Here is a 14,263-nt window from a genome sequence, read left to right as displayed (position 1 = left end):
AAGAATTTTAACATTCTATAATTTCTTATGTTCTGTAAGAAAAACATTGTGCTATTTTATTGAAGGAAAAAACCCTCTCTCTAGTTAAGCTATACAACTGCTAAGAATATTAAATATTCTCTTCAGTTAAAATAAAATTTAAAGTTCAAAGTCCCATGTGGTTCTAGGAAAAGTAGAATATTCCAAAATTCAAATTAATAGTAATAACCCTCAGATTAGTGTAGTTCTTGGCCCACTGTAAGCTGCAATAAATGTTTTGAATGAATAAGTACATTTATAAATGAGAAATTTTATTTTAAGTTGTATAAACTTATTAATGTGACAATTGCAGATCATAATAATTAGTAAGTGAAGTGAGTAGTATACTGCTGCTAATTGGAAGAAAAGCTCATATCAGTTTCAGAAGTGCTTATGTTAGCCAGTTAAACCTATTCTAAAAATTTAAATATCCATAGACATAGTCCTTGCAGAGCTAGAAACCAAAGCTAGTGCCTTGCCCTAGACCTTACCCAGGAGAGGTCTCGAGGCACCCAGGATTTTATCACCCTGGGATGGCTGTGGAAAGAGTAAAGAAGTTGCAGCCCCCTGGGGTCCAGCTGCATGGCGTTAGTTACTACTTTGCTATATATTAGCACTGTAAACCAAGACAAAATGTTTTGGATTTTCCCTACTTGCATGAGTTGACTCATAAATATGGAGTTAAATGTAATGTGTGTGTGTGTGTGTGTATGTGTGTGTGTATGTGTGTATGAGAGAGGGAGAGAGAGGGAGAGAGAGAGAGAGAGAGAGAGAGAGAGAGAGAGAGAGAGAGAGAGAGAGAGAGAGAGAGAGAGAGAGAGAGAGAGAGAGAGAGAGAGAGAGAGAGAAGAAAGACAGACAGACAGGCAGGCAGGCAGGCAGACAGATGGGCAGAGGCAGAGACACAGAATATTAGATCTACTGATAAAGTATTTTGATAATTTTAATATTTGGACATGTGAAGGTCTTAGAGTATGTAGTATCAGGGATCTTTATTCAAGACCATTCTGGCATCTAAAAGAATGCAAAGACCTTTGGCTCCACTCATTTTGCTTTATTTTTACTTATTCTCTTGTGACCATGACTCAACAATAATGGTCTTTCATTCAAGATAAGAGTACTAGTGTTCCCATGACCATTGCCATCCTACATAATAAAAAATGATCACCATCATGATTACAAGTTTACTACAATTTCTACCCAAAACATCTTAACTACTATTATTGTTTTCTAGTGGATCATCGCCATTATCATTACTTCTGTTACCACTAACATTCCAAACCTCAATGCCATCACCAAGAGCATAATTGCCACCATCATAAGTGTGCTCACTAGTTTTGTATCAACATGACACAATTTAGAGTCATCATAGAGGAGAGAGGCTCAATTAAGAAAATGTTTCCACAAAATCAGGTTGTAGCCAAGTTTATAGAGCACAATCTTAGTTATTTATTGATGCAAGTGGGCCAAGCCCATTATGAGCTGGTAATCCTGGGTCTATAAGAAAGCAGGTTGAGCAGCACCCCTCCATGGCTTCTGCCTCAGTTCCTACCTCCAGGTTCCTGCCCAGATTGAATTTCTGTCTAGGATCTCCTCAATGGGCTGTGACTTGGTATATGTAAGCCAAGCAAGCTGTTTCCTTCCCAAGTTCTTTTTAATCTTGGTGCTTCATCACAATAGTAACCCTAACTAAGACAACTGGGAACTCTAGCAATGGCAGCATTTAATGTCCATGAGACTATAAGTGTGAACGTAGTAGTGTTATTCAGAGAGTCTAAAGAATACCAGAGGAAGCACAAATGCATAAAAATCTAGTAAGTGAAAGGAGAAAAATAATGGATATTTGTAATTTACAGTAAAAGATAGCAGAAAACGTTTGAAATTCAGCAGTCTAAGCATCTGCATCAGATGGTGATAGGAAACTGGATATCTACATAGAGAAGTATAAAACTAGATTCCTGCCTCTCATCATATATATATATATATATATATATATATATATATATATATATATATATATAATCAATTCTAAATCAATCAAAGACATTAATATAAGACCCCAAACTCTGGAAATGATGAAGAAGAAAATAGGGGAAACACTTAAAGATATAGGTTTTGGAAAAAACTTTGTGGACAGGGCTTTCTTATTCAGGAAATAATGTCAACAATTAACAAATAGGAATTCATGAAATAAAAAAGTTTATGAACATCAAGAGAATTAGCTAAAGAAATAAAGAGACAGCCTATAGGATGAGAGAAAAATTTGTTAGCTGTTCAACTTACAAGTATTCCCATCTGGAATACATAAAAATGTGAAGATAACTAAACAATAACAAATTAAACAACCCAGTGAAAAGATATGTTAATGAACAGATTTCTTTCAAAAGATGGAATATTAAGAGTTAATAAACTTGAAAAATATCCTACCACTGTCCTTCAAATAAGTGCAAATCAAAACATTGAGAATCTATCTTACCTTCATTAGAGAAGCAGTTATTAAGGAAAAAATTACTTTATTTTATTGCCTAGAACATATTAACCTCTAGTAACTATAAGGAATGTTCAGACATAACAAAATTATTACTTAATAGTACATCAGCAGCTTTTTCTTTCATACGTGTAAAATTCCAAAACCAATTTTCTTATTACGTATTTGAAGAGCAATCCTAAGGGAATTAAGAGACATTTTATCAGTATTTTGCTTTGTCTCAGAGTTTACAGTTGGCCTTTGGTATCTGAAGCTAAGCTCAAGCATATATTAAAAAGTTTAGTCACTAATAACAGTGCTTCCGGACTGAATGTAATAAGTTCTTTATATAAATAAAGAAAAGAAAGAGAATTGCTAAATAGTTCCTAGAGAAGACAGGACAAATAAATTAGATACTGGCATAACATAGCATAGAAATACATGATTTCCTTCATATGATACTCACTGTGCAAGGGGTCTGCATCCATGGCTCTCCATCAATCTGCATTGGCAGTGACTTGCTTGTCCTGGGGAAAAAAATCACTTTAACAATAATGCTAAAATATTTAATATAACAGATTATCTGTAAAACAAGATGATAAGTCCAAGGAAGGCAAATATGATGACTGCTGACCTCTCCTGAAAGGGGGATTTCATTAACTATTAATGAACACTGAAAGGTTCCTTGGTCACAAGAATGTTAAAAGCTTCCTGGTAAATGTGGTGACATAAAGAATAACTCTGAACGCCAAATGAAAATACCAGGGTTTGTGTTCAAAGACACTATTAGAATTCCTAAAACCAAAGAGCCTCTTGGTTGACACGCACATTCCCACCACCATCACTGGAGACACCACCACCATATATACATTGCAAACCTTACAAAGCATGTTGGCTATCTAAGGACCAACACTACATTCACAAAATAATGTTTAATGTATCTGCACCACCAGTTTGTTGTTTTATTTTGTTCAAAACACATTCTATGTTTTTCTATAGATGAAATGTTGTGAAAAATTCAAACATTGGAAAATTTAGCACAAACCTATTTGTAATTTAGGTTTCCAAGACCTATGCTCTGCTTTAGCACATGAGAAAAAAAATGTAACAAGAGAACATCAGTAATTTGAAAATTTCACCCTTTTGGATAATTTATCCAATAAGTTCATTGGAGCTTCAATAACTTGAATGCGAATGAACACAGTGGTAGAGTAAATCCACAGGTCAGTTGGTGCATCCATAGATTATGACTGAATTGGAAATATCTTCCATAGGCTTGTATGATAAATATTAGGACACTAGCTAGTAGCTTGGGAATTTCTAGAAGTTTCAGTAGGTAGCCCTTGTTGAAGGAGGTTGAGCCCTGGGAGTAGGTCCTTGGGAGTAGACTGTCCCTAGCCTTTCCCTTCTCTTTCCTTCCTGGCTGCCATGTTTCAGCCACCTATCTGTCACAACCTCTCCTCATGATGTGCTGACATTAATTTACCCTAAGCAATATAAACCCACCCTCATATAATATGTTTTCTCATTTGTTTTGGCCACAGTTATAAAAATGTAACCAAAATATTGTGATAATAAATAAGAGATTAGCATCTGTAGATCCTGATAAGAAATGGCTTCAAGTAATCATTGATCACTTGAAACAAAAATAAGATAGATCTCACTATCAACTATCTTACATTGTTTTGTTAATTTGGTACCATGTCATGTCAAAGGACATTGCTAATTATAGCTAAAGAACTACCTGATAACCACAGAGGAGCACTGAGCCAGCCGCCGGCCAGCACTTTTCAGGCCTGTGTATATTTGGCCCATTTCCATTGCTCCTTCCAAGCCAACAACCTCCAGCAGCTGGTCACTCAGATCTAAAAGAAAACAGAAACCTGTTCAATTACAGTACATGTGCATGTCCACAGAAATGAAAGTACATAAGCCACTTCACAAAGTGTCTGTCTTGAAAATTAAAAGGAATGTAAAAACGTTGTACTCCTGTAAGTGTTAGTATAACTAATCTCTGAGGCTCTATGGAAAACTATTTGCTGTCAGCTTATTCTAAAACAAGTAACAAGAACAAACTCAGAGCCAAATAATAGCAAAGGAAGCATACCAGTAGTTTCTAACATCAACAAACTTGATGTTATTCCACATGTATACACGGAAGAGCTATACAGCCCACATCACACATTTGGCAGGAAAATACACATTTCATCACTATAAATACAGCATACAGATTTGCTGTCAGACATGATTTTATTAAATTCCTCAAACAAGAGACCTTGGAGATCATGGAGTTGAAGCTTATTTCATAGGTTATCAAGACAGAGTCTTATTTCATCAAGTGGCTTGTATACCAGGTAAGTGTTGAAGTTGAAGAAACAATAGAAGTTTTTGGAAATATTTCCTCAGTTTAAGGAATATATTCTCTACAAAAAATGGCATTTAAGAACAGATACAATATTAGCATACTGCAAACATCATCTTATTATTATTAACACAGACTCCAGAAAGGGACTGGAACTTGTAGGAACCACCTCTTAAGTATCTATTAAGCACATACCACAAGGCAAACATCACTGATACCTCTTCTAAACCAACACAAAGAAACTGAAAGTTAGAGGATCACTTTTTAAATATTCACATACCAAGGAAAATTATAACGACAAAGTTGAACCCACTCAGTTTAAAGTGTAAACAATATACACTGGTATTATGCACAGAAGATACTTAACAATATAGATGCATTTCTTGCAAGCATTGCACTTTGCAAGTCACAGTCTCTTTTCAGGGTTTGTACTCATTCAGAAAGCAGCCTGTCTCCTCCAACCAGTTAAATCTCCGGGGAACCTGCCCCCACACTTTTAGAGTATACTAGCTCATTTATAGAGCAGAGTGGTGAGATTCTGATAGGATGCATATAAGATGGTGACCACACATGGTCCTTTATTTGTGATGTTCTCTGTTTTGCCTTTTTTAATTTTTATTTTTGTTTTCTTCTCTCTCTCTCTCGCTCTCGCTCTCTCTCTCTGTCTCTGTCTGTCTGTCTGTCTGTCTGTCTGTCTGTCTGTCTCTCCTTCTGTCTTTCTTCAAGACAGGATTTCAATGTGTAGACATGGTAGCCTTGAACTTGATATTCAGACCAGGATGGGCTCAAACGCAGATATGAAAGGCACATGCCAACATGCCCAGTGTGGTATTCTTTGTTATGTTCTTGGTGTTTTTTATAGTTGTAAATAAATAATTTGGTGCTGTTTTAATAGCAAAAGGAAGTCTGGAGGAGGTAGCACACAGTGGGAAGCCACAGCAATTACCCAAGACAAATGCTTGGCAGCTCTGTAAAGTCAGTGTTAAACTTGGGGAGAAGCAAATGTGTTTGTGTGGGATCCATCTTGTACAGAGAGCTTTCACTCATCACTAAGGAGTGTTTGATAGCTCACAGCTCTGAGTTCTTAATGATTCATGTTCAATGGGATTTTACCACACTGAAGAGCACTCCAAAACCCCCAAAACTTGACTAGGCTCATGATCATTAGAAAGTATAACAGCAGCATTTAAAACAGAATATATGGCCAAACCAATGTATTTTAAACTGAATGATAAAAGAATGCCATTTTAAAAACTTTACAGCAGGGAGAAGTCCCAAATAAAAACAACCATTCAGCTACAAAATCAGAGTAACCAAGCTATGGCTTAGGTTTGAAACCTTAAAGCCTCTATCTTTCTGCTTTCACCCTATTTAGACTTGTTTCTCAGAAGCTTATTCTCTGTTTTTAGCTTAAATTTCTATTGCCAAGAACAGATGGACAGAGAATAGAAACATATTCTTTCAGCTGTAGCCGGCACTCAAATCTGCTTGGCTTCCTAGCTTGGGTGTTAGTGGTCATGTTTCTTAGGTATATGTCAACCAGAAAGTGGCACCATGGCAGGTGCTGAGGGCCCAGATGTGTGCAAGGTAGAAAGTGCATCCCACAGAAGGAGCATGGATCTGGGCTTGTTATTTGTACTACTCAGCTCAGAAATAGGTGAGATTTTATGCATTTTTTTCAGAAGGATCTAAGACTGGGAACTATTCTACAAATGAAGCAGTTTCTCACAACAGAGTTGATCTGTGAGCCCTAACTTTTCTATGAATCACAGGGATTTGTCTACACCCACACCATATTGCTACTGTCTACCACCCTCCTGCTGATTTTTATCTTTAATTTGTCTTCTTTTCCATAGAAAAAAATATAAAAAAATACCCTGCAAATCAAGTCTACTGTTAATAATCAGTAGAGATGATATATCTAAAATTCAGAGGACTTGAACTTTCAAATTATCATGTCCTTGTATGAAAAATGTTTTGTGGGAATTGGAAAATGTTGAGGAACACAATAAAGGATAAATACGTACCATATACCTTTTACTTAAGTATTAGGAGGAAAGAAAAGGAATAGCAAAAATCAAAACCCAAATAACTTTGCATTTGTGCTGTAAAATTGGCTCCCATAATATGATGGCATTTTGATACTACATGACCCAATTGTCTGCCTGTGATCATTGAGATTAAGATCTTGACTGACTTTCGACGAATAATTTCCATCTGTATATTGTCGAATTTGTTTTTGTTTGTAGTACCTTTTAAAACACTCAAGACTTCTTCACCACACATCTAGCCAAACTTGAAGTCTGGACGTCCTTGCAATGCACTGTATGATAACATTCACTTAATGAAATAATGTGATCCTTGGCAATTGCTTGCACATTTTAGAAGAGTCATTACAAACTGTAGCTCATGAGCAAAAATTCACTGCATTGTCTCTTTGTACATGAGTTATGAATTAAGAGTGACACACACAAACACAAACACACACATAAAATGAGTGCTAAATATTTAACAATAATATACTATGACATGAGAACTATGTAAAATTTCACTGTTGGTAAACTAATTTTCATAATTACTTAAGTACTATGGCAGTCTAGCACTCCAAAGACAGGATGGATGAGTTCTGTATCAGAAACAATATGGATTCTCCAAAATGTTCACTGTATGGGTCTTTACAAAAATGTTTGTCTAACTCTGCTTAAGAGGAATATTAACTCTTTTGAATTACAAAGGTTTCTGTTTTACTTTGCTGCTATAAATGATGTCAGTGGCCTGGAAGGCATAACATCTGGGCACACATGTCAGTATTCACATCCATGTGGCCCCCAGCTGTTTATGGCCATGGTGCCTCACCACATTCATGTGCTCTAAGGTTTACCACAATCCATTTGCTAAATATAGATTTATCATAAAACAGCAATGTTTCCAATTTATATCAAAAGAACTAGGGCAGCTAACTTGCTTCTTTATGCTCAGTCATTAGATTCTTGTTCACTTTTTCATGTTTAAAAAAAAAATCAACTCACAGACTGGAAGGCAAAATTATGGCCAGACCTAGAGATCTAGGTGAGTCACCCCTTGATGTTACTTGTTGAGCATCAAGTAATCCCAACAGTTGGTGAAATGGCTCAGAGAGTAGAACCGATTGTTTTCAGCCCTGGACAAGTTTGATGACCTATCCACATGGTAGAGAAAAACAAACTAATACAAATTATTCTCTGACCTTCACATATACACTGTGACATGCACACACACACACACACACACACACACACACACACACACACACACACACACACACACATACACACACACACGTGCATGCAAGTGCACAATGAATAAACAAATGAAAAATATCTGATTTAGGAGGTATGTTCATTTCCTGAGATAGGTCCTGCTTTTCTTTAACTTGGTTTATGGATAGTACTTATGAAATAAAAAAGAGAAGGCTACTCAACATTAGCCTTAGAAAAGCCAGCATATTTCATAAGAGTAGCAAAGGGGACTTAAGATTCTGTGTTTGTTTCTGTGATACAGGGGACAGATCTCAGTGTTTAACATGGTGTAGGCATGTTCTGTCTCTAGCCTCCGCCCCAGCCTGGCCTTTGATTTCTCAAATCCTTTCCTGAATATTCGTAGTGCACTGTTGTTTTATAACAGAGGTTACCAGGGATATGAGAGTAAAATCTGAATCTCAGAGGCACAGCTAGATCAGTGATCACAGGAGGAGAAGGGCTAATAAGTGGGTAATATTTATTCATAGTCTCTTCATCTTGACAGGCAGGCCCTGATAATATGTCTCATTATGTAATTGTTTCAGACGGCCATATGCGAGAGAACAGGAGAGGGTGCACTGCAAACGCAGGCTGAGTGTGGGTTGTAGCATTTCAGAATAATCTGTCCTGAAGGGAGAGGAGGGAGATGTGGACCAGAGCAGGTGTATGGCATCCAGCAGCATGCTGCCCCACTGTGGGAGATGTGGGGGTAAGCAGCAGGTGCATTTTATCATAACAATGAATTCCTAATTACATCACCATTTATCATGTCCATATTTGGCCTTTAACCATCAATGGCACTCTATCTTCTGCACATATGTCGATAATGTGCTTCCCTGTAATGTTTACTTTATCTAGCAAGAGGTTAAAGATGTTGAGCAAGGAGCCAGAGTGATCTATTCTTTTTTAACTATTATTTTTCCTGGAGATTAAACTGATGGCCAATGGTCTTAATGTATGTTAGGCCAAGCACACAGATTAAATGAGCTGCAAGCCAATTCCAGTACTAAACTTTGAAAAGTTCAAAGTAAAGGTAATATATGAGAACACGTCAAAGATTCTTTTTCCTAGTTACATCAAGTGTCCACTGGTTTCTAATTTACATATTTCAATCTCTTTCTATGCCTTCAGTATTGAGAAGATGCAACATTTAAAAGGAGCTGATGTTGGGGTGATTTTAAATAATAAGTTACTATCCTGAAGTCTGTGTAGAACACAGTGACAGACATTTCATACATTAATGACCATACTGTGTGACTGTATATCAACAAGCGATAGAGGGAAAGGAAGAATTACAATATACTTTGAATGCTTGCTATCAACGTACTCTCTTCTAAAGGCTTCACTGGCATTTTCCTAGATAAAACTTTCAACAGTTTTTGAGGCTAATACTTCTCATCTGACTGATGGCAAACATATAACATGTGTTTAAGTCTCCACATATGATTGAAAAATATGGTCTTCCAATGAGGCATGTTTGGGTTCAATTTCATGCTGTTGTATAGACTTACCCACAGCAAGAACTGATGGAAAAAATAATGAACGCTACAAAATCCTACATCTTAAAGTCATTCTATTAACAATTCTAATTATTTTAGATTTTATTACTATAATAAAACAAAAAAGTTTATTACTACAAAAAATAAAACCACACAAACGAAGACTGTGCCAAGTCACATGAACTGAAGCTCAGATGAATCTCTGTACCAAAGCTTAGAAATTCTGCGAACATTTGGAGATTATTTCTGTCCAAAATATTTTTTAAAAAAATGTAAGAAAGATAAGATTTTGATGAGTTTACTTCATATAAAATCTAAAAAGTGTGTGAATGGTTAATGTATGTTTACATACACACACAGAGTATTATCACATGCCTATCTTTTAATTGTCTCACTTAATTTCATCTGATTTTTTGAAAACAACTGGCCAGAGCTGACTACTCCTGTATGGGTTTACATGTTAAAATTCTGAACCTTTTGACAATGATCTAACAGGAGCAAGAACCTATGGTGTATTGTTAACAACCTCCCCATTGTGCCCAGAACAGTTCAGAGCCTGTAGATCACTTGGCCATAGCTCACTTGAAAAATGATCTTCACCACAGGACACTCAAACGAAGAAATCATTTAATTCACAAGACCCATAGGGAACTAGTTTAAAGATTTCCACAGCTATCCATGGCTTCTATCCCCAGTGTGTAGCATCAGGAAATGTCAACAGAGTGTGTGAGAGGAGAGGAGAGGATGAATGGAACATTGCTGCTTCTGGGCCCTCCAGTCAACTTGCTCTCTCTGAGCTTTGTGGATGAGCTGAAGGCTCGCACTTGTTTTCTGTGTGAATGAGCCATTAGTGTGTGGGAATGTTTGCACAGCGCATTGCCTCCTCTGCCCCCTTCTATAAACCAAGCTACTTCATGTGTCTCCTCATATTAGTGCCATCACTGAACAAAGCAAGTGCTCATGAATGAAGGCTGATGTCAGCAGATTCTGAATAGCTTTTGGAGGGGCATCTGCACCCTAACACTGAGACCAGTGAAGAAGCACAGTCAGCAGGGACATCAGCAACCCTTACATGTTTCAAACAAAACAAAACAAAAACATTTAAATTTCAACCTAATGTGGATGCAAATCCAGTGGCACTTTAAAATCACTATCTTGATATTGTAATACTCTCTAGACAAATGAAGAATGTCAGTTATTTTCTTAGAAATGTAGAACTTCAAGAGATACTTCTGCTTTCCTTCATTTTAGCATCAAAGGATTACGCGCGCGCGCACATACACACACACACACACACACACACACACACACACAATTGACAAAATCTTAAAAGCATGGTACTCTTGAACACATAAACTCAATGATGAGAGGTCAAATAGAGACAAAATATAATGATGAAAAATAGTGATTTATACTCAGTGTTTCACTGTATATCAGAGCTCAGAGCTGTTTTGATATTCAGTCTATCCTGCTTACAAATAAATATTGCATATTCCTGTAAGTGATTGAAGACTTGATTATAGCTGGAGTTATTGTGCATAAAAGCATCACTGGTCAGAAGTAAATCTTCCTCTTCTGGTAGTTTGTCTTCTCAGAAAAGGTTAGGCTGCTAAGCAGAATCAAATTCCAACAATTCTCACTTGGAACCTAAGTGCCAATAAAATATAGGATTATACCCTGAAATCTGGTATCTTGCCAGAGATCCCTTGAAAGCTTACTGATTTTAAGGCTCTGTGCACTAAGAATATAATTGTTCCTATTTAAAACAGTGTGTGTGCATGTATGTGTGTGTATTGCATGGGAGTGCTTAAGGAGTTTTGCTTTATGATAAAGACAGTGAATCTCTCCTCGTGAACCCAGATGAGAAAAGTCTGTTTTCTCAAAAGCTGAATCTCCTTCCTAGAAGCATCACCTGCTATACAAAGATGAACAGTTCTTGACTCATCATTGCTTCTAGGAAAGAATTATTCTGGTCAGGGAAGATTCTGCTGGGTTTGTCTTATTTGTTTGAAAGCTTATAACAGATTGCTGACAGATGGACGATTCTATCTAATGGGCTGCCTGCTAACAAATAAGAATAGTCTTGTGAACACCTGACTCCTTCCATTTTGTAGCTAACTCCCCCTCCCTCTTTCCCATGATGTAAGGTAATTTTACTTCATGACCTTATGTCTACAGAAAGGGAATTGTACTGTTGGCCTAGATTACTAAATTGTATTAATGTTGTCACAAGCAGTTTTATTTGAATGTAATTTTAAATTAATTTTATCTGAATACTTAAAAGAAATACAATATCTTATGCTGTGTCAATTACAGAGTTAGCAGAAAATCTCATTTTACATAAAGCAACACCTAGACAGCACTAACCACCAATCACTGTACAAATTCTCAGTGTTCAGAAATATCATGGTATTTATTACTCTTGTACTGCAAGTTTCCAAAGAGCTTGAGGAAAAAAAAAAAAGGAGAAAATAAGCAATTCGATGCAGACCTACCAAAGGAGTTAGACAATCCCATATATTTTACAAAGCAATTCATTATCTCAGCAAAGGTTCAGTACTGATATGATTCCAGGATTTGGAAAAGAAAAGGCAAATATTAATGTAAGGAGAACATCGAGCCACTGGAAGCATCTCTAGTCCTAGTTTCCAACACTGGAGATGGGAAGAAATGTTTAAGTGCGAATGTTCAGATTCTTAACTCTAGAAAACAAAGGACTTCATCTTCCCTTTTAAGGGATCGTTTTGGGGACTGAAGATGCCAAGCCTTCCTTTCTGATTGCAGACTTTACTCATGAGTTTCACTTTTCTTCTGCTACTCATACAAGACATACAACTTTAAAAATAATAGTTCAAAACCACCACTGCATTGATACCCTTGGTACAAAGGAAAATGATTCTTTTTAGTTGTATTCTTATAGAAGTTATTTGTTTAAAAGGGCTTCACTGTATTGGTCTTGTAGCCCTTCGTATAACAGGACAAAAGCGGTTCTATGAAAGAAGACTAAACTTGGACAAACCGTTAGGAGAAAAAAAAAGTTCCTCTCTGTTTTTATCAAATTTGATTGCTGCAGCTGTTCCCAGCTTCTGTATTTTAAAAATAGCCTTATTCAGTGCCTTGTTGGCTAAAGGCCAGAGTGCCATTAGAACATGCTGTACGGAAAACCTCTATTCAGTTAGAGATACAGAAATATATTTAAGATCAGTGGGGGTCATCTGCACCAAACACTTGTAAAGGAAAATAGAATTTTAATGTGTTTGCACTGAGCACCACTTTTACTAGCTAGTTTAAAGCCCCTGTGAAAGCACTTCCTATTATTCTTTTATTTTTCTCTCTCTCAGGTAAAACTACAGAATAAGTGATGACTTTATTGGAAAAAAATATTATTAGAATGGTCTGTTTCTTAAATAGTGACTATACAACTGAAATACAAATTTCAAAGAATACCTACTAACAGCTTTGGTTTGACACTTAGAGGCATCCATAGAACAAGGTGCGAATTATTGAGCAGATACTTAAATGGGTCACAGCATCTCCCTCATATATACAGCCAACTCAGGTCACTACATCTGAAATAGACCAGGTCTGCCCCAAACCAAAATGAGTCTTTTGGACTGATAAACTCATAACATTGGGCTCAAAATGTGTGGCTATTGGGTCAAAGAAATGCATCATCCAGTGGCATTTTAGAGTTGACCTCAATGTCTATTCAGTCTTTTCCTTTTCTTCAACAAAGAATTAAAGCCAGTTTTTGAGGCTAAATAGATTCACACAGGAGTGCTAATTTGCACACAGCAAAAGGAATTTGTTCTTCATAGAACACACACATAAACACACACACAGCTTTTGAATTCAGGGAACAGAGGTAATGAGGAAGAATTAGAAAGTGTTAGTTGTCTTAGATAATAGGAGTTTTCATTTAAAAAAAAAAGATTATACAACAACTGTCAAGATGTGAAACACCTGAGAATTTATCTTTTTTAAAAACTAATGTATTAGCTTTTGTTGAGTATAGTAGAAGTCTCTTGGGGTAGGTAGAGACCTAAGACATTATTACCAATAGCAATAGCAGTAGGCATAGTGTAGATTTTTGTTGTAGTTCCGTAACTTCCAATTCTCATGAAGAAAGTGAGATCCAAAGACACTTTTTCATACACAGACACTTTTTCATACACAGAGTATGAAAGACAGAACTTTGGTTTGAACAAACAATACATTTTTTATTTTACTTAAAATAGAATTATAGCATCCTCCCTTCCTTTTAGCCCCCCAAGCTCCCCAAATCCCTACTCCATTTCAAATTCATAGCCCCTTTTTCTTTACATATTATTAATAATAATGAATATATGTGTGAATACATACTGAGTTTGTTTAGTAAGTTTGCTTATATGCATTGAATTAATTAATTAAAAAGTCTCAGCGACAAGTTTGCTACCCACCATAATGCTTTACATTTTCCAGTGAAAGACACACATACAGCCTTTTATTTTGATATGCCTTAATCAGCACAATAACTGGGCTACTTCCTAACTTCCACTACTGATGGGATCGACCTCCTGCTGATAATTTTGAGTTAGAACTTACTAAATTCTGTGTTTTATTTTGGCTGCTCTGGGCCTGTCGAGTTCCCCTCCATCAC

The 14,263-nt window shown here is 36.4% G+C and overlaps 1 protein-coding gene across 6 annotated transcripts in view; it reads right to left on the bottom strand.

The window, feature by feature from the left end:
- Dgkb (diacylglycerol kinase beta) overlaps positions 1 to 14,263 on the bottom strand; it is a 716,847-nt gene that overhangs the window by 26,019 nt on the left and 676,565 nt on the right. For all 6 annotated transcript variants that reach the window (XM_031355722.1, XM_031355727.1, XM_031355725.1 and 3 more), the window contains 2 exons: positions 4,230 to 4,350; positions 2,952 to 3,012 (listed from right to left, as the gene is read on the bottom strand). In XM_031355722.1, the coding sequence (XP_031211582.1) occupies positions 2,952 to 3,012; positions 4,230 to 4,350 (182 nt within the window). The remainder of the gene's footprint in view (positions 1 to 2,951; positions 3,013 to 4,229; positions 4,351 to 14,263) is intronic.

The sequence above is a fragment of the Mastomys coucha genome, unplaced genomic scaffold (genome assembly GCF_008632895.1).
Source record: "Mastomys coucha isolate ucsf_1 unplaced genomic scaffold, UCSF_Mcou_1 pScaffold6, whole genome shotgun sequence".
NCBI lineage: Eukaryota > Metazoa > Chordata > Mammalia > Rodentia > Muridae > Mastomys > Mastomys coucha.
Note: the sequence above shows the minus strand (reverse complement) of the source record. Positions and strands in the feature narration are given on the sequence as shown.